Below are 20,499 nucleotides of genomic sequence, written 5' to 3' on the forward strand. Positions count from 1 at the left end.
CTATGGTTGAACGGGAGCAAGGTAAAAACTCAGTTTAAGGACTATCTTTCCAGGGATCTGTACTACTGCCATACAAGAAGTATGTGAGTGTCTCCCAAAACCTTATGGAGAATACTTTTCCAGGGTAGTAGATAGGGTCACCAGCCTAGCCGTGCTACTCTGGGCCATCGAGCTTTTTTTATTACTTGCAAAACGTGGCGAACCATTGACACGAGAAACAAAAAGTTGGCTCGACTGGAGGCGGATCATCCTTTTGTGATTGTAGGATCACCCAGCTAGCCAAGCCAACGTTTCTTCATATAAACGCTTTGGCTCGCCCAGCCGGGTCAACTCGATTGAGGCGAGACAATCAGAAAGCGCTGTTGGCTCCTACAGGGGATCAATTTTTCCTCATATAAACGCTCACTTAAGTTGACTTTGGCGGGGAGGGTAACTCCCCTTTTCAGGTCAACTTTTCTTATACAAATGGGGCGTCAGACAGTAGTAATACACATCACATAACAAGTTCCCAAAATTTATTGTTAGTTCATCTAGATCTATATGGGATACATAAAAAAACACTCGTTCTGAAAAGAGTTAATGATAAGCTTTGCTTACTACAAGGTTTGATGCTCATGAGAAAGAAGTTGGTGAAATAGCTCTTGCCATGGGTTTTACTCAGGTGTCGCTTTCCTCATCTGTCATGCCTATGATCAAAATCGTCCCCAGGGGATACACAGGTATTTTGTTCTTAGATACCATGCATAGATGCTCTATTATAGGACGCAATACCATTAAGGTGAAATGGCACACAATCCACTAACATGGTGTGGTACTAGGATTCAAATTATTCTTATATCGTTCATCATCACGTAATGTTAAACCTCAGCGCCAGCTTTCTTTATCCTTTGATACAGCAAAAAAGGGAAAATGTCTGAAACACTAAAATGAATATTGGTCTTCATTCCATACAAATTATTGGTCGTCACTTTGCCTGAAAGTTGGCCTACAAGTAACAAATTGTGTATTAATAGTTCAGTAATAATGAAGACGCTCTTAGAGCGTTTCCACGGGCTAAAGTGATAGGTGTTTAGGAAAAAAGAGCTGAACTGGCTGAATTGAAGACGAAGCGGCAAACAAAGGAAAAGAAAAGAAAAGAAGAAAAAGGAAAAAACATATCACTTTTGGAGAGCAAGAGACGTTCTTGGAGAAGACAAACAAAGGAAATTACCATTTAAAATAATGTCAGCTTTTTGTTTGTCTTGTTCCAATGCGTACCTTGCTCTCCAACATGGCGGGTTTGTATCACGTGAATGGCTATAGCTGCGAAGGGCCTTCGGCATAAAGAACCATAGCGTGCAAGGCGCGTGAGTAAATGAAGTAGCGAATGTCAAGACGGATGAAGCGCTGTATAGGAGAAACAAATAATTGCCATGTTTTGTTTTATCGAGTTCGTTTACATACAAGGAAATGAGGCTCTATTTTCTTGCGTTAGATAACTGGGCGACTACTCATCTCGTATGAAGTGGTATCAAGCGTTACATACCACCTCAAATGTTTTTTAAATTGTTTTTAGTAGCAACCAATCCGTCGTAATTCTACGGGTTTTTATTTGGATTATAGACGGAACGTGAAACCAAGCGAAACACGAAGCGGGTATGTGTCTCACGCCCCTTGGTCACCTGAAAAACGCAAAAAACTAACGCCTAATGCAAACTTTAGTGTTCCAAGCTTGAAGCCAGGACCACTCTCCACAAAGGCCAACAAAGTTTCTTTTCAAAATAGTCTCCATGGAAAGATTTTTTTTCTTATAGAAGATTTTGTATACAAACCTAAGACAACTATATTGATGTTCCTTATTCACTTCTTTTTTAAGCTTGCGCTGATGGTTATTTAACACCATGCATCAAGAGATACGTCGGTGGGTTTATGTCTGGCTTTAAAAGAGGAATCGAGGTAAATCTAGCACGCGAAATTATCACCGCGAAGTATCAACCTAATACTTTCTTGCGAGGTTAGCCTGATATTGTCGGATCCTTAGTAAGCTGATCAGCGATGATTATAACCACTCTAACTAGAATAATACCAGAGGATTTTTTCGTTGTAGGAATTACAGTAATACCTCTATTTGTAATTACAGTTAGCTGCAGTATCTTCTTGTAATATCAATTGGCAATCTTGAAGTCAAACTCCTTGGTTAAAATGTTTATCTTAAGTTACCTGTAACCCACATATAAGAACCTGCTTGATCTTGCTTTGCTAAACAGATTCTTATATTTTTGGGTATTAAAGTACCAAGTTTCTGCCAGCAGGTTCTTAAACCACAGGTTCTTATTAGCCGGTGTTTACTGTATTTCAACTTGCATGGGTTGGAAGAAATAATCGATGTCTTAACATATCGAGTTCTGGTTGTAGACAAGTGTGTTGTGAGCTTCTGGACGATAAATCAATTTTAACTCTGGATCATGCTGTTTTTTTCCGTAGCTCATGGCAATGATTCGTAATTACCAACTCTGAAAAAAGACAACTTGACCTAATTTGCAATAAATATTATAATCGAAAAACGGTACATTTAATCGAAGTGCGTGTGCCCCATTTGTAGTCGTTGTTGTTTTAGTCACCATCTTAGTTCTCATTTAGTTCAATTTCATTCTTTATCAAGGACAAAGTTCTGTTCATGCAGTCAAACGGTGGCCTAACTCCTGTTTCAAGGTAAGGAAAATTCACATAGGTAAATGGGCTATTTATTATATGGCTGAATCCGCGAGCGATAAGATCAAGCAGATCCTATGTTCTGATTGGCTACCTGAGCGCACACGATAGGCTATATTGCTAGCTGTGTGTCACCGGAGGAGATAACAGGACAAGTGCTTTTGGCTCTTTCTTCTGCTGCTTAGATAACAGTAGAGTTATCTGCAGATTCTCCACTCCGAACTGACTTGATCGATTAATTGTCTGATTTTCTTTACCTCCTTTAGATTTTCTGGATGTCATGCCATTCTTTCAGGTCCCGCAGGTGGTGTGGTAAGCAAGAACAAACGTTTTGCCTTTTTTTTTTAAAGTAAATCAATGGGCATTTTGGGGTAACAGCCCGTGTGTGTTGTTGTCATGGCAACTGGCATTTAAAACCGATTCCAAATAAGAACCACTTGGCGAAAGCAAAAGGCACACAGTACACGGTCTGCTCAGTCGTGTTAATCATGCGCTAAATTGTACTTATGCGCAAAGAAAATAAGCATGCAAATGATAAATCATTTTGTCTGCTCTCATATCACCCATAAAATAATAAATATCTTACAAAGTTCGTTTTTTCTGTCGGCTCTGTAATTGTAGGTCGGTTATGCCATGACGGCGTACCATAAAGAAACAGATCGACCTGTGATTGGTTTTGACATGGGTGGTATGTATAAACTAGTTACTAGTCTCTTCTATATTTTGGAACGTTATCAATTCTTTTTCTCAATTCTCCCACCGTTTCTTTCAACTTTTGATATGGATAAGTTAGGGAAAATCCAAACTTGCCCCCGCCATACAAACGTCTGTAAACTTTCGCAACTCTCCGGTGCTAAATCTTCGCTCGCTTAAGACGTATCGCTTTCAAATTTGGCAATTTTATTAATTTTAAGGCCCTCTTTCCAGTGTTGTCGAAGGCTTTTCCCCAACTGGTCCATGTCAAAAGTTGAAAAAACCGTCGGAGGGTCTTTTCAGTTCACTTACGTAGCTATCATATATTTAAATGCAGGAACGTCTACCGATGTGTCTCGTTTTGCTGGTCAGTACGAACACGTGTTTGAGACAACAACAGCTGGAATCACCATACAAGCACCACAGGTAACACATCCTCGTAGGTCTAGGGAGGAGGGCAAAAGAGCTTCAGGGAGCTTTGAAAATGGGAAAAATGATTAGCCTTATTGTAAATAAAGCATTCCAGTTTTCAGTTACAACGGCCTTTCCGTTTTTAGGTCCCGATCACACCATTGTGCCCAGACTGTATTACAGCAGTTTCTCTAATAATTAATAAAAAGAATGGAACAGGATTGCGCTCTAATCCCAAGGTTTTGAATTGTTTTGGCCACTTTAGGTTCATTTTAGCAATGCAAAGGGGCAAAAAAAGCAGAAGAGGCAACAGAGCATCTCATCCATTAGGGAAGTTCAGGTAATGTTACACGAGACGATTCGCAACGACGATTTTTAGCGCAATGCAGCGTGGCAACATTGCTGCGACATTGTTTCGAATGGTTACAACATTGTTCCAACATTGCAACAATGTGTTGCGCTAAAAATCGTCGTTGTGAATCGTCCCGTGTAACATCACCTTTAAGCAACAACGACGGCGACGGCTACGAAAACGTCACTTAAAAAGTGAATTGGCGCTGCTACAAACTTTATCGCGCTTATTTCATCTCGATCAATTCGTCAAATGTTGGCAATTTTTTCTGGAGATGAATTCTAACAGCTTGTATCAAAGTACAGGATGAAGAAAAAGAAAGTCGTTGTCTTGTGTTCACCTCCTCCATAAAACGTGAAATTAGACATCTTCACGTTGTAGTCGTGCAGTGACGGTAAAGAAATGTACAAAAAAGCGTGATGCACGTGCAGAGCTGTTGTTTTGCCAATCTAAAGGAAATGTTGCACTGGACGATTCGTAACGACGATTTTTAGCGTAACACAGCGTTGCTATGTTGGATCAATGTTGCAACTATTTGAAACAATGTCGCAACAGTGATGAATCGATGTATCGCACTAAAAATCGTCGTTGCAAATCGTCTCGTGTAATATTACCTTTAGCCTCCCGCACAAAGGTTCGTAGCGCTCTGTCACATGTTACTCCTTGGGAGGCTATTAGGGGGTTTTCAGTCGTTTACTTATTATAATTAGAGTAGCCTGTTCCCGGCCTTCAGATAGTGGGGACAGCGCAAAGAAAAGTGAGCAGGGAAAAACAGCGTGGGTTGCGGGTTAGGGAAGGAGGTTTCCTTCTCTCTTCCTCTTCTTTTCTTCAGCTTTTTTTTCCTCCGCCCTCCATTTCGTAGCCTGCGAAAACAGCCGTTTCTCCTCCTTGCTCCTCGCCGCTTGCCGGACGTCTCTCCCGGCGAGACGTCCTAATCGGCGAGGAGCGGGGAGAAAGGGCTGTTTTTGCAGGCTATCTATTTCGCACTCTCTACCGTCTGAACGCCCTGCAAGGCTGCGAAAAGACAACACAGTATTGTTAAGAGTGTTATTTTGATTTGCAGCTAGATATCAACACTGTAGCAGCAGGGGGTGGATCACGCCTGTTTTTCAGGGCAGGGCTGTTTATCGTTGGACCGGAGTCCGCAGGCGCCCATCCAGGACCTGTATGTTATAGGAAAGGTAAAGAAGTGTTCATTGTTAATCTTGTTACAAAAGATGCAAATGTCTTGTTACTAGTCATCATTCAAAATTGGTACCTTTATAAAAGCAGCTGTTTCAAAACGAAACTTGATAACTAGTTACAGTTTTTAAGAATGGAAAAAAATTCAAGCAAGTAAAGATCAAACTGTATTTCAGATGAAAGGTTTCATTACCTGACGTGATAACGCTGCGAGTGGACAATTATTTGAATGTGCTCTTTTATCCTCTTTACTTTATTTGCGTTTCTTTGGGCTCAGTGAGCGCACGTAGCAATTAATCCTTCCACTAGCGTATCTTATTTCTTACTGATCTTTACAGGGGGACCTTTAGCACTTACTGACGCAAACTTGGTTCTTGGACGGATAATGCCCGAGTAAGTTACTGTGTTCCTCCGGTCAGTGAAAGAGGATTTATCTGGCCGAGTATTGTTACTAGCTAGTTTTATTTAGAGGTTTGTTATATCGAGGTTCTACAGTACTAGATAAAATCTGTATGGGCGTGTACAATGGCAGGTCACTGTAAACGATATTTGATCATGTGTCGCGAAAACTTCAGACGGCGTTTGAGTTCGAAGGGGGAAGGATCGAGGCAAGTAGAAAATATCGCTAACTTCCCCGACAGATACGTTCGCCGGCCCTTGCATAACCTGGGATGTGTCAAAAACTAGAAACACCCCGCTCGATTTACTCAATTTATACCCGACTGTATCAGACAAACTTTCACGATTTCAGTTTTCTCTCTTCAGTCGTCAAAATCTGCTACAAAGAGACTGCGAAATACATCCTTGTCTGGATCTTTCATGACAAAACAATCCACGATTTAGCCCTTGGCATTTATTGTCCGAGTTTTAAAGTGGGCAGTGATCCTTTTAATGAGTTTTGCTAATTAAATGATGAGATGCTATGGGGTAAACTCAAGTCTCTCCTGACAATTTGTGTAATGTTGTAGTCGTGTACAAGAGATTCCGCGATGTTCCAACTTAACTCTTCTTCATATTTTCAGATTTTTTCCTAAGATCTTTGGAGAAAACGAGGGTCTTCCGTTAGACAAGCAGGGAACGTTAGATGCGTTTGAAAAACTTACAGAAGAGGTGATTCACGTTTTTGCGTTATTGGGCAGACGCTATTCAGTTCGATTTTTCTCTTACATGTAGAAGTACTCTTATCGTTGGAAGTTGATTTAAAATTTAACTTAAAGACATTCACCGTCCACAAGGTTATTTAACAGTTTGCAAAATTCAGGTTTTAAATCCTCTGATTCAGCTCTCAACACATATAGCATGTAAGCTTGTTTATTATTTGCTTCACGATAGTCTCTTTTTTTATTGATCGCTTATTGCTGGTTTTCAGTTCATCAGGCTGTGTAGGACCTTTACAGTGCGACAACTCGAACCGGGACACTTGCAAGAAGATTGTCCAATCACAGTGATTTCTGAAAACAGAAGATTCTCAATTTTTTTCGCAAAAGGACCAAGAATATTCCTAAATTCGAGGGCTGTTCCCTGAGAGGTCAAATAAGTTCAAACGGTCTTAAAGTTTTCAACGGTTGCATAGTTGAATCTTGAATTTTATTGTCCCGTTTGCAAAAAAACTCGACAAGCTTTTGTTTTCAGAAATCGTTGTGATTGGACAATCTTCTTCAAAATGCCCAGGTTCGAGAAGTCGCTCTGTAATTGCACCGTCGTCGTTAGTGATTTGTTCATATCGATCACTGAACATTTATTTTCTGTTCGATTTCTAGATAAATGGATTTCTATCCTCTCAAAATATTGACAACAAGCATGATCTATTAAGTGTTGAAGACGTTGCCATGGGTTTTATAACAGTTGCTAATGAGACCATGTGCCGACCAATAAGAACCTTGACCCAGGCCAGAGGACACAACACGTCCAATCACGTGCTGGCTTGTTTTGGAGGAGCCGGTGGCCAGCATGCTTGCTCCATTGCACAGTCATTAGGAATGTCAACAGTGCTTATACACCGGTAATAAATAAATGCTTTAAATGAAACGAGAAATTTCCGTAGAGTACCCTGCGAGCAGAGGCCCTTCCATCTTTCTAGATAAGTCGGGAAGAGGACTTATCTAGGAAGATCGAAGGGCCTCTGCTCACATGGTAACCGTAGAGCAGAGCAACCCAGCCTTTGAATGGAAGGGAGGCTAGTGATAACAACACAATTTACATTTAAAAAGCAGCTAAGCCTTCATTAAAACAAGGTCACATCAACCTTCGCCTCCACTCATGGCAAGGTTACGCAGTACACGACAGTAAAATGGCCAATTAGAAACCTTACAGGTAGTGAAGGGCAGCAGTTAAATGGCTTCGAGTGTAGGAAACACTTTTAAAATAAAGATGTTCAAGGGTTCTCCCAACAATTTGAGTCTTTAAGTAAGGCAAGTATGGAAATATAATACATTTATTTAACTCAGGGCTCAAAATAACGGCTCGTCGTCCGGCCGAGATGACCATTTGTCAGCACAAACTTTCAGTTTGCCGTTCTTTTTGAGCAGACACGTACACTGTAAATGAATGTATTTATTCTAAGTTCTAAGTTTCAAGTACGCCTTTTCTACAGCCTGTTAATATAAGCTGTTAGGTTTAAAGCTCCTGGATTAATATTTTGGACATGAGCAATCAAAAAGGAAACTTAACCGAGCTGAAATTTTATGTGGCCCGTCAGCACGACCAGCAGCAGTCAAAATATTATTTTGAGCCCTGTTAACTAGAAGCATTTCTCATACAAGAAATAAATTTATTTGTTATACATCGCTCTTTACGGTTCATATTTTTTATTGTTATCAGGTTACCATGCGATTGATAATATGATCTACTTTTTTGTAGTTACTCAGGAATTCTTTCTGCCTTTGGATTGGCTCTGGCCGATGTTGTGCATGAATCTCAAGAACCCTGCTCCTGTGTATACAACAGAGGTGCAAACATAGTTGAAACTTTAATGACCATATTTCGTCAAAACAAATCCCCCAACTTATGACCAGGATATTGCCGTATTAACTCAAATAAGCGCCGCATTTGAGGCGTGAACTGAAATTTAACATTATTCGAGGAAATACGGTAGGTGGCTATATCCGCAGCAGAAACTTGACTTTATGTACATCGCTCATTCGGAGGTGGTAGTCCTAACTAAAAAAGTCAATTCCAATATTATTTAACTGTTGGATGCAGAAAGTAATTTTAAGAAAGTTAGAAAAGAACAATTTTCATGGAAGAAACTTTATATTTCCCTAAAAGGCTCAAGACTCTGAAAAGCTTACCCTGTTCAGCGAAACATACCCGGCGTTTAGGCCAAATAAAGGAGTAGTCCATGGGAGGTTAAGGTGTTTCGACAGAGGTCACCGGTGATGGCGTTAAAAAAAATTTCAAAACTCAATCGTTGAATTCCAGGCGTTATTCGTCTTCAACTGCGGTTTAAAGTTACTCATCATTTGAATAGCCAATTCATATTATTCATTTGTTTTTTAATATCCTTTGTTTCTAGATTCGTACCAGTATCTCGAAGATAGAATTGTTTTTTTGACCCAGCAGTGTACAGAGGAACTTAAAAGACAAGGGTTTGATGAGTGAGTATATCATTGCGCATGCACTTGGCATTTTGAACATTGGCAGTTGGTTATCGTAGTGGACCCTAAATTCCTGGTCAATCATTGTGCAAGAAACTGTTCTTAATGGACGCAAAACAAAGACATAGTTTGTTTACCTTTTACCCCATGGGGAAATCGGTCGGTTCAAGGTTTGGACAAATGGTAAGAAAAATCCAGGACTGGCTACCGAAAAACGGTCGCGAAAGCTTAGAACAGGTATCAAAGATGATTTTTAAAATATGAAACACGAATTTCCGATGGGAACATTTTCTCCGGTGAAATGGGACTACCTTTTCATAGGTTCCTTTGCTATCGAAAATTTTCCACTGGAGGGGACACGAAAAGCCGTGTTCCATCCACTTTCCAACCGGATTTTGCAGCACGTTGTGTAAATCATAGCTTGCAAAGTCTTAAAGGTACATACGAGATACCTGCAGATGCCCTATTTTTTATTAATAGCAAATGATCTTCAGACTGTTAGCTTTGTACAAAGGGATTCCACGAGCAAAGGAACGCCACATTCTTTCTTAGAAACATTATAGCTTGAAATTTGATTCGTTATATAATATTTGTTATCGTCGAATTTTTTACAGGAAGCAGATATCTACCCAAACATTCCTACACATGAGATATGACAGAACTGACTGTGCCTTGATATGCGATGTCTCTTCCTGCCAGTCTTACAAGGTACTTGATTGTTTTCTGTAGAAATTCCCATTGCAGTCATTCCATTACATGGTTGCTTGTTACAGTAGTAGTAAGATGTTTACGGCACCAAACATCACCTGTGCGATGATTTTAGACAGAGGAGTGCTTAGCGTTCAATATCTTAGGCAGATCAAAACAAAAGGTTTCTTGTTCTTCCCAAAATAACAAAAAGCACATTAACGCATTGTTCAGTAACTTTTTCCCTTTTAGGGTTTCATCCAACGCCTAAAGGACGGTGCCTGGTAGCTTTCTTTGAACGGCGACAATTTTGTCTCATTGATAGATGCACAAAAGACGTAAAACTCGTGGCATTTTTGCATTCGCTACGTCAGTATGCCGATAAGGCAGCTAACAGCCAGACTGTGAAACAGAGATCGTCTGCCACCCTACCCATTTGGGACCTTAAGATCCGAAGACGGCGACGAAAACGTCTCGATTTTTCAACTAACTTAACTGGGTCAAATGTAGGTGAACACTCCTGGAGTTCGTTGTCTCTTGTTTATGTCCTCCACATAGGTGATGTTACACGGAACGATTCGCATCGAGGTGTTTTGCGCAACGCAGCGTGGGAGCATTGTTACGACATTGTTTCCAGTGGTTGTAACATTGGTCCAACATTGCAACGCTTTGTTGTGCTGAAAATCGTTATTATGAATCGTCTTTTGTAACATTACATTAAAACGTGAAATTAGGCCTTTTGTACATCGTAGTCGTGCAGTGACGGTAAAGAAATGTACAATCAGCGTCACAGTGATGCACGTGCAGAGTTATTGTTTACTAATTTAACACATTGCTTTTTTGACGTTCTCGTTGCCGTCGCCGTTGTCTAGTCGTAAGGTCCCAGTTCACTTAAATGAACCCCCGTGATTTAGGAAAAGCGGTAAATAGAACATACTGTAGTTATGCTGCCCTAAAACAATTATAATAAAACAATAAGAGTAGGAGTTTCATCCAGTTCATTTACACACTGTTTATGAGGTTTCCTTTACTTCAATGACAGTATTGTATAAAGTAAGGTCTTTTTTACCATTCAGTACATCTACAGTCTAACCTCTCCTTATGGACACCTCTATGATACGTACACCTCTCTATTACGGACAGTACCTTTGGTCCCAGAAATGCCAAAAATCACACGTTCCCTACCTCTATAATACGGACACTTCTGTAAAGCGGACACTTGGTTCTGTCCCGCGGTGTCCGTATTAAAGAGGTTTGACTGTACCATGCTTCTAAACCTTTCTGGTTACTTTTCTTTCTTCTCAATTTTGTCAGGAAACTGAACTAATGCTACCATTCTCAAACAATTGTTACTTTAAGCAATTCAGTTTCAATTTTTTTTTCTGACCAGGCAGGGATGAACTCCTATAACTGTGGTGATTTTGGAAAGGTATTTACGGACAGGTGACTGCAACAGTTTTAATTTAGTGTCTTATTTTTCCTGAGTATAAACTGAAATATTTTAAAAGCAGTTATTCGAGAATGTGAGAGTAATGTCAAATAAATACACTCAAACCCCGCTTTACGGACACCCACTTAATATGGACACCTCATTATTACGGATAGATTGCTTTGTCCCTGAGGAAAGAAAAACCTTACATTTTCTCTTTAATTCAACCCACTTAATACGGACACCCCGTTAATACGAACACTTTCTAGGCCCCCTCAATGTCTGTATAAACGGGGTTTGACTGTAGATCAACTATATTTCGGTTCTAAACTTTCTATCACAGGATAAAGCATTGAAGTTAGTGCTCAAAAAGCTTTGGTCGACGTCCTTAAGCGACAGTCCTTGAATCGCTTGCCTTTATCTTGTCACGAAGGCATACGGGAATGTACGTTGACTCTGATCTCTGCTGGGCCTAACACCCCCTGCTTCTCCTGAATTCCCCTTGCGTTTTTCTTCGTGTTTTCTCAAACCCTAACAAAATAATACAGAAATAAATTTAAAGATAATCCCAGTTGACGACGCAACTTATGATGTTGCGCAAACATTTCGCCGGGCAAGCCAGAGTTTTTTTTCCCGCTTTCTTTTCGCAACTGCATAAGTTGCGTCCTCAACTAGGATGATCTTCGTTTACATTTATTTCTTAATTCCACTGTTCAAATGTATAAAATTCACATGTTCATTATTTCATATTGCAGTTCAGTATCCTCTAATAGATAAGCATGTAACCCAGACCGGTATATCAATACTCGTGGCTTCTCTACAGAAACCCTTTACCTTTCTCTCTGTTTAGTTGACTAATACTATGTTGGTTTTAAAAGGTACCTTCAAGAATTTGGCTTCTCTATTCCCAACCGCAACATTATGATCGATGATATTAGAATTCGGGGATGTGGACATTCTAAAACGTCAGTAACTCACAGTGTTCCAGCGTCAAGTGAACTACCTCCAGTTAAAAAAGTAAGTTTACGTGCCAGTACGTGCCAGGCGTGACTAAATTACTTTTTGTCGTCTGTCCTTTCTCTATCCATCAGCTTTATTTCCTCGTTTTTCTGCCAAATGATTTATATTCTGAAGGTTATCAAGTAAAACGAAGTAAAAAAATAAACCCAAGTTTCAAGACGTGGCTTTTTAGCCGGGAGAAGCGTTCAGTTTAGGACTGTAAATGTAGTCATTTTGTCTCTTGTTTCAACAGGTAACAAAGTGTTTCTTTGAAGGAGGGTATCGTGATACAAATGTATACTTCCTGGACAATTTAGCTGCAGGACATGTGTTAGAGGGACCTGCTATTATTATAGACCAACATAGGTATGGCAAGCATGATTGTAACTTCAAGTTACGAAGCGCAAGTATTGTTGTTTCGTGTGAATCCAAATGTCTGTATCAGAAGTTGTTAATATTTCAGTCTGATTTAAGGTATTTATTGCATCTTACTGTGGGATAACTGTTCCCACTTCTGCCTCGAGTTTCCCAGACTAACGAGAACACGTACATGCTTAGTGCATTGCTATGAAGCATAAGATTTTTTTCTTTTCAAAAACATACATTTCGAAGGGTTCTCGTGTATTGTTTGACTTGCTCTTCATGTAATCAACCTATTTTATCTCAATGCAATAACAGTACCATTGTTGTGGAACCACAGTGTTCAGCGTCTATTACGAACTCTGGAGATGTCAGAATTGAGGTAGGTGTATCGACACATCATTCTCTGTTCCTGCCCAGTGTCCAGGTCTAATTCAGATCTAAAGGTGTTGTGTCACGAAATTTAACAAAATTCAAACAATGGGAACCGCTAGCAAATTGAGTGAAACTTAAAAATAACAACCAAAACGTTAAAAGAAGTTGTAAATAACACAGCAAATACAAAAAAGGCACGGTTGGACAAATTTGAAAAAGATTGTAACGGATTGAAATTGTGGTTTTTGAAAACTTGTTAGCCTAACAGTTTTTCAAAGTTCATTTCTACTGTTTATGTTTCTAGTTTGATATGCTCAGGAGACGTATTTGTTTGACACGATTGACTTTGCCATTCACAAGTAATTTTTTAAGTTCCGTAGCGAATAAGGATGTGTAACTGGTATTAAAAACAATGTGAACCAACCAGACGTGATGCAGCCCCTCGAAATCTCTATTTAATTTCTTGCAGGTGGGAAAGAACAAGAACAAAAGACATGTTACCACAGATCTGGATGCTATACAAGTTAGTGAGAAGCCCAATTCACTTTATTGTGTTAAAGTTAACAGTTACAGTATTTATTCCATTAAAATTAAAGGCCGCGGTGTTTATTTCCAAATAACATTTCTTAAATCAGTGACAACAAATACGATAAATCATTTTTTCATATTATGTAAAACAGAATTATGTCTTGTTAATGTAAAACTCACAAAATCATGAACACCAGAAATATTTATGGAATGTTATTGTAAGTTGCATCGAGTTTTTTCATATAACCTTGTAATAAACACCGCGTTCTTCTGTTTGGGTGCGGCGTTTGTTCGAGTAAATACGGTATGTGATATTTTGAGGGATGAGATTTGCTTATGTTGTGCTCTATAACAATCTTATTTTGCTTAATGTTGCAGCTTTCCATTTTTTCTCATCGATTCATGAGTATAACAGATCAAATGGGCAGGTAACTTTTAACAGGCTGACGTTGGTTTCATCTAGGGAATTTAAGAGTTTACAGTGTGGACACTCCAACCAAGACAATTGGAAATAGATTGTCCTGAAAAAAAGAAGGTTTTCAAGTTTTTTTGCAAACGGACCAATGACAACTCATTAATTTAAGGGCTGTTTCCCCAGAGGTCAGGTAAGGGCAAATTGTTTTAAAATTTTCAATAACTGTATAGTTGAAAACTTGATTTTTATTGGTCCGTTTGCAAAAAGAAACTTGAGAATCTTTTGTTTTCAGAAAACTTTGTGAATGGATAGTCTTCTTCCAAATGTCCGGTTTGAGTGTCAGCAATCTAAATTTTATTTTATGGTTATGCAAATTCACCTGCTTAATCTTGTTACTTTTCTTTAGGGTTCTTCAAAGAACAGCAATTTCTACAAACATCAAGGTATATACATGTATAATAACAGTAACGCATCATTTTGACACTATAATGCTATTATGTGATTTAAGTTCGCACAAAATTCTGGTGGGTGGTGGTCATTTGACACTAGTAGTTTCATCTTGTAACAAAGATCAGTGTTGTTGTAAGCCTCTAGCCAACTTGTAAATTACTGAGTAACCATAACGTACCATAGCCCATCTTTTCCTTCCCTTACTGACCAGATAGGTCACCTAAAATGTCAGACACAACTACCTAGCCAATCGAACCGTTGATACATTTATTACAATCAAACACGACCTTTCTCATAATTCTTAACTTCGCACAGTTTGTGTATATCTCCAATTTTCATATAATTGATCTGTACAAAAAAACTTTCTGTTAAAGGTTTGAACCCAGGAGCCATTTCATAAGTAGGTTGATCATGATCGTCCTATTCTATTCAGGACTACTTTCACCCGGACGATCGTTCTCAACCTACTTATAACTTTTTCAGGTACCAAAATAATCATGCACCCATAAAAGGCTCCTCTTAATCGGATCCTGTGATGCTCAATGCTCATACCATGTTCAGAGAAAACTTTTAAATTAAGCCCTTTTAGACTCTGAAATGCCCTTGGCGCTCTCTGCCGCATGGCATCACACTGTTCCACAAAGAACAGCTGGGTGGACATTTCTTGTGCACCATGTAAAAACAAAAAAACAAGAGATTAACTTCGTAATAATTCGTGCCAAGTAATCAATAAAACAACGGGACTTAATAATAAAAATAACACAATTTTATTCTTTTACTACTTTTTATTATTAGGAGCATCATTCAAAGTGTGGAAGATTTTTAGTTTTATGTTTAGTTTTATTTCTAAAGGAAAGACTAGACTTCTCCTGTGCAATGTTTGGCCCAACTGGTGGACTTGTTGCTAATGGTCCACATGTGCCTATGCATCTTGGATCAATGCAGGAAACAGTTAAATATCAAGTAAGTTACTAACCCTTATTTTTGACCTCGTCAGTGGGCCGTCAATGCATAGTGCTTGCCATGGAGTTAACGGTTTAGCTCCTATTGACACCTTTATTTAGGGGAAAAGGACACGTTTTCTGGGTCCCGAAACCTAGATTTGACCTCCATTCAGGGGACACCGTAGCACTCAAAACGTGACTTATCACAAAGAGGGGCTGATAAGTTTAAGTGCACACTGGACAATAATGGCAGCTTTCACAAACTTTCTCACTTAATTCGATGAACTGCACTTGTGTTAATTCAAAATATAATGTTGCAGAGATAAGTTAATGGTGATTTTTATTTTTTTATAGTGTCTTTGGTTGTTAATTATTAACAAACCCCAGTTCAACCTCTATTCAAGGGACACTTGCCTCGGTCCTGAGGGGTCCCCTGAATAGAGGTTCCATTGTACAAGAATTACGGACAGTTCGATAAGAAGGCAGAGCTACAATAATCCCTTATGAAAAGAAAAATGGCTGAATAAGAACTGTCCATTTTCTTGGTTTTCAGTGTTCTTCCTCTACCTTTGTAGTCCATACACAGCGGATGGGGGTAGGATTGATTCCTAAGTTAGTTCTAAATTTAGAGATGAACTTCGTAGTTTATCGTGAAAACTAATTATAATATATTTAACTGCCTAACTGTTCGGACGTCCAAATTTCAACTCAGACAGAGTGACCAAAAAAAAGGGCTGTCCTTGTACTGTGATTCCAAAAATTTCCACCCAAATTAGTGTGGCATTTGTGGGTTGGTGTCATTTAGATTTATTGTATAACGATATAACAAGAAGCAGTTAAATCGTTATACAATAGTTGTTATATAATAGTTGTTGTTGTTGTTGTTGTTGTTTTTGTTGTTATTGTATTGAATTGTATTGATATTGGTTTGGCGAATCGGAAGAAATCGATCCAATAGCCTCCCTGTTACCAGTCTAGATGCTGTACCATTGTTCAACAGGAGACTCGTGCGAGCTAAGGCCATTAAATAAACGAGGCTCATGTGACAAATACACAGCGCACTGCTGGGACTGTAATGTCTTTATATTGCATATGCTCAGTGATGTAAATGTGATGGTGAATTTGATAGATAACTTGGTTCGTACTTAGACTAGATTGAGCTTTGGCCAAAATAATGGAATTGCTTGTCGCCTGCCGGGTCAATTTCATAGTCGTGTGCTCTAGACCTCTTTCATAATGGTGGCCTATTAATATATTCTATTATATGTATGACAATTAGTCTTTCTGGCCGCGTTTGAAAGTAAGAATTCTTATGTATTTTGCACATGCTAACGAGGTCAGAAAGGCTAATTATCATACATATAAAAGAACATATTAATAAACCGCCATTTTGAAAGAGGTCTACGACTTCGCTTTAGTTTATCATGCAATTTTAATACATACTGAGTTAAAATTCTCATCGTGAGCATGAAAATTCTTTTGTAGATTGACAAGTTAGGCGACGGGCTGAAAGAAGGTGATGTGATACTGAGTAATCACCCGAGTGCTGGAGGAACACATTTGCCAGATCTTACGGTCATTACCCCGGTAAGGTCATTGTTGTCCATGTGCGCACCTGCGTCAACTCGTTATTAAATACTTATAAATACTCTTCGTGAAAGCCAGCATTATTATGCACGAAATGCCTCAGTCATACATGTATTAGTTGGGATTTCCAGGATGTTTCTTGTTTATCTCCAACTTGGTGTCAATTGGTACAGTTGACTCCCGATAACTCGAACCCTTGCTAACTCGAACCTCGCGCTAACTCGAACCTCGCGCAAACTCGAACCTCGCGCTAACTCGAACCTATTAAGTCGATTTCCCTTGGATTTCCTTCATACATTTACTGTAATTTTACCTTCGATAACTCGAACCTCCGGCTAACTCCAAGTGATTTTTGTTTCCCGTAAGATCATTTCTATATAATTCTGCCCTCGATAACTCGAATCATGTTTTAAGCGTGTGACAAGTGGGAAAAAAAACAGTGTACTGAAGTCCGAAACATTGAAAAAACGAAACAAGAAGAACAATCAAAACAAGAATTCTTCGAGTCAATTCTTTGTTTTTAATTTTTGTCACTCCAGTTCAAATTCAGTGTCCATCTCAGTGTATTAATGAAGCTTTGTTGCTTAATTTCCGTTTTCAAGATTTTAATCTATATCTCTTGCTGCCCTTGAAGTGAAGTGTGCATGATGCTTGCATTCCCCCCTCATCCATTTACTTTTTTCCATATTCCCGGGTATCGGCTTCGAACTCTCGATAACTCGAACTTTTTTATATTTCCCCAGGAGGTTCGAGTTATCGGGAGTCGACTGTGTATTGTCACTGTTTTGTCCCCTTGGACAAGATACTTGGCCCTCAACCTCTAACACTCCACGCGAGCTTCTAATATACGCATCGGCACTGTGTTGTTTTCTTTTGCAACGTACTTTTTCCCACCTTTTCCTTGTCCCCGCCAAGGTTTAAAAAAGAGTACATATATAAATTCCAACATTCCAACTGGGATGTTTCTTTAGCAGGATAATTTACCCTTGTAAGTGGGTGTTAGGTACTATACCTTTTAGGAAAATGACCCTACTAATACCTTGCGTCCCATACATACCTAGGTGGCAACATATCCACTTGCTGCACGCTACATCAGAATCTTTGTTAAGCATAGTCCTTTCAGCCCTCTAGGTGGCAATGTTTGACGTTTACTTTATCTTAAAATATATTTTGTTGTTGTTGTAGGTTTTCTATCCTGGTCAACCAAAACCTGTCTTTTTTGTAGCAAGTAGAGGACACCATGCCGATGTTGGAGGAATAGCCCCCGGTAAAAGACCCTTTCACGGTTTTTTCCAATAAAGAGCAGTGAGCTAATATCCATCGACAGGCATTGCTGGAAAGAGGGTCTTTAAATAACTGTGATGCGTCCAAAGCCAGCGAAATTTGATTGACCTGTGTATGGTGGGGGGCACGAACTTTATCCTCACTATACACAGGTCTGTAAAATATCACAAGTTTCTGAACTTTGTGGAGCTATATATCTTCGTTAGTTCTCAACGCATCACTCTTAAACTTGGCAACTTTACTCAGTAAATTTAATGCTTTCTCTCCAGCGGTGTTGACTGATTTTTTCTAACTCTTTACAGTCAAAAGTTGAAAAACCTTGCAAGTCTATCAACATTAATTGAAAGAATTTGGCAACAAATATATTGCCATTGTGAAAGAGAAGAGAGTGGAAAGCCAGATGACCTTTATTATTTTCAGGTTCGATGCCACCAAATTCTCATACTATCTTCGACGAGGGAGCTGTCTTTATGTCTTTTAAACTTGTAGATGGTGGGATTTTTCAGGAAGAAGGTATATTTAGTCTTAAAAATAATGTTTTAAACGACGGGTTTTTGTATAATTAGCTTTTTATTTTTCCCCTTCCTTTGAGGGATGTCCTTCCGTTGTGATTACAGATACGTGAAGTTTTGTTTTTCATTTATATGGTAGCTCTCAAAGGAAAGCTTCTGAAACCTGCAGAGTATCCTGGTTGTAGTGGAAGTCGCAACATTCAGGATAACATCTCAGATCTCAAAGCACAAGTCGCTGCTAATCACAAGGTAGAGGATATATTGTCTTTCAAAAATGAGAAGAGTTTTGGTGAGAGAGGCTATCACATAGGCATTGACTTCCCGTTCAGTGGACAGGAGAAGTCGTTACGTCACGTTGCTGTATCTCAACAAACCATGGTCTTGCAAGTATGACAAAAAAAAATGAAAACAATTGACGTAGATCTGTGACTTTCCTGTGCATTATTACGCTCAGGAACAAACGGCAGCTCTCATTCTCTTCTTCCATCGTTCCACAATGAAAATGGCCGTCTCTGTCAAGAACTATTGGTGAGATCCAGAAATTTTGCTACAATGGTAACATGACATCACATATTTCCTTTTTATCTTAGCAGCTGTTCCCAATAGTAAAAATCCCGCAATCCATTTATATAAAAGTGAAAAACAGTTAGGACCATTTAAAGGTACTGCGGGGGAGGTTTCATTTTAAAGGTCACGCAATAGTATTTCATCCACAGATTCAAATGTCAAAACTACAGTATATGTAGCTCTGGTATCGACTTCAGAAGTAAAGGCTTAATTTATTCTTACTCGCCCTAATGAGAATCCACCTCAAACAGGGCTACAAACATCCCCACTATACTACTACACGAAAAGCAGTAAAGAAAAGTAAAACTTTGTTAATGCCATCACGTAATGATCGTGAAATATCTGGTCGTATCAACTATGTTTTAGGTAGAGTGGTTTATATTTGCAATGACTTCCTTAAGTGTTTGCATGTCATTTGTTTTATCAGCTAGTAGTTGTAAGATCCAAACTCAAAACATGGACACATAGTTTTATCGTCAAAGAAAACCTAAAGATGAGAAAAACATCCTTCGAATGTCCATTCGGCAGCTTCTGTCACTCCACGTCATGGAAAATAACTTTTCAACTGGGAATGCGTTGTGTCTTTGCTAAACCAACCAAAGGCACGCGTGCATTTGATTCTATTTGTAAAACAAATCGAATTGTTATTTTTTTTTTATTGTTCTTAAATGGTCCAGCCAGTTTCCAATTGCCAGTATTGTCCATGCTGAACTTGCAATAACCATGTATGTTCCTTTAACTCTCTAGGGAATTCACCTATTAACTCCTTAATTGACGAATATAGCCTGCCTGTTGTTCAAGCTTATATGAAATATATCCAGGTATGCTTTCAAGGCCCTTTGCAGCTCGCAGTTACTTGACCATAATTTTGCAAAAATTTTGGGATATAAATCAGCAATACCAGAGATGAAAAAAGCATGAGAAAATTAGCTAGGAGACCAATTTTGAAGTTACTGACACTGACATAAGACTAAGATTTTATTGGTGTTAGAATGTCTGTAACCAGGAGTCCATAAGTAGGAGCGATCTACTTCCATGTACTCATGTCACGGTGTTTTCACCCATTAATTTATTTTTAGATCGCGCGAATTTAAAATATTCTTTAAGTCTCACAAACTGGTCAGCAAAACCCACAGACCTGAAAATGCCATTTTTGGCCTTTTTTTTCTTTTGCACATCTTATATTTCGATTTGCTCCTAGACGAAGCGGAGCTTACATTTTCGCAGGAAAAAGTTCTCTAGAATGTATCCAAATATAAACCAGTCCCTGAATACCTCGTGACATTGAGGCCAAGTATGGGAGTTGCTTGCTTCGAGTCATGGGATCCTGCTATAACATTATAAGGAAATAAATAATCGGATTAATCGCACGCATCCTTTACCTCTGCACATTTAGAATGGTAAGGCGAGGGCTTACACTTTCCCAATACAAACTTC

The 20,499-nt window shown here is 39.0% G+C and overlaps 1 protein-coding gene across 1 annotated transcript in view; it reads left to right on the forward strand.

Annotated features, from left to right (window-relative positions):
- Window positions 1-20,499, forward strand: part of LOC140925723 (5-oxoprolinase-like) — a 33,203-nt gene that overhangs the window by 4,594 nt on the left and 8,110 nt on the right. The window contains exons 6-30 of the mRNA XM_073375616.1: window positions 604-719; window positions 1,856-1,935; window positions 2,642-2,691; window positions 2,958-3,003; window positions 3,313-3,379; window positions 3,722-3,810; window positions 5,211-5,328; window positions 5,668-5,722; window positions 6,352-6,439; window positions 7,090-7,331; window positions 8,189-8,277; window positions 8,844-8,925; window positions 9,540-9,633; window positions 11,003-11,055; window positions 11,920-12,058; window positions 12,294-12,406; window positions 12,719-12,782; window positions 13,245-13,298; window positions 13,682-13,731; window positions 14,125-14,161; window positions 15,021-15,131; window positions 16,598-16,699; window positions 17,885-17,966; window positions 18,404-18,496; window positions 18,635-18,882. Of these exons, the coding sequence (XP_073231717.1) occupies window positions 604-719; window positions 1,856-1,935; window positions 2,642-2,691; window positions 2,958-3,003; window positions 3,313-3,379; window positions 3,722-3,810; window positions 5,211-5,328; window positions 5,668-5,722; window positions 6,352-6,439; window positions 7,090-7,331; window positions 8,189-8,277; window positions 8,844-8,925; window positions 9,540-9,633; window positions 11,003-11,055; window positions 11,920-12,058; window positions 12,294-12,406; window positions 12,719-12,782; window positions 13,245-13,298; window positions 13,682-13,731; window positions 14,125-14,161; window positions 15,021-15,131; window positions 16,598-16,699; window positions 17,885-17,966; window positions 18,404-18,496; window positions 18,635-18,882 (2,362 nt within the window). The remainder of the gene's footprint in view (window positions 1-603; window positions 720-1,855; window positions 1,936-2,641; window positions 2,692-2,957; window positions 3,004-3,312; window positions 3,380-3,721; window positions 3,811-5,210; window positions 5,329-5,667; window positions 5,723-6,351; window positions 6,440-7,089; window positions 7,332-8,188; window positions 8,278-8,843; window positions 8,926-9,539; window positions 9,634-11,002; window positions 11,056-11,919; window positions 12,059-12,293; window positions 12,407-12,718; window positions 12,783-13,244; window positions 13,299-13,681; window positions 13,732-14,124; window positions 14,162-15,020; window positions 15,132-16,597; window positions 16,700-17,884; window positions 17,967-18,403; window positions 18,497-18,634; window positions 18,883-20,499) is intronic.

This window comes from Porites lutea, chromosome 2 (genome assembly GCF_958299795.1).
Source record: "Porites lutea chromosome 2, jaPorLute2.1, whole genome shotgun sequence".
NCBI classification, from domain to species: Eukaryota; Metazoa; Cnidaria; class Anthozoa; order Scleractinia; family Poritidae; genus Porites; species Porites lutea.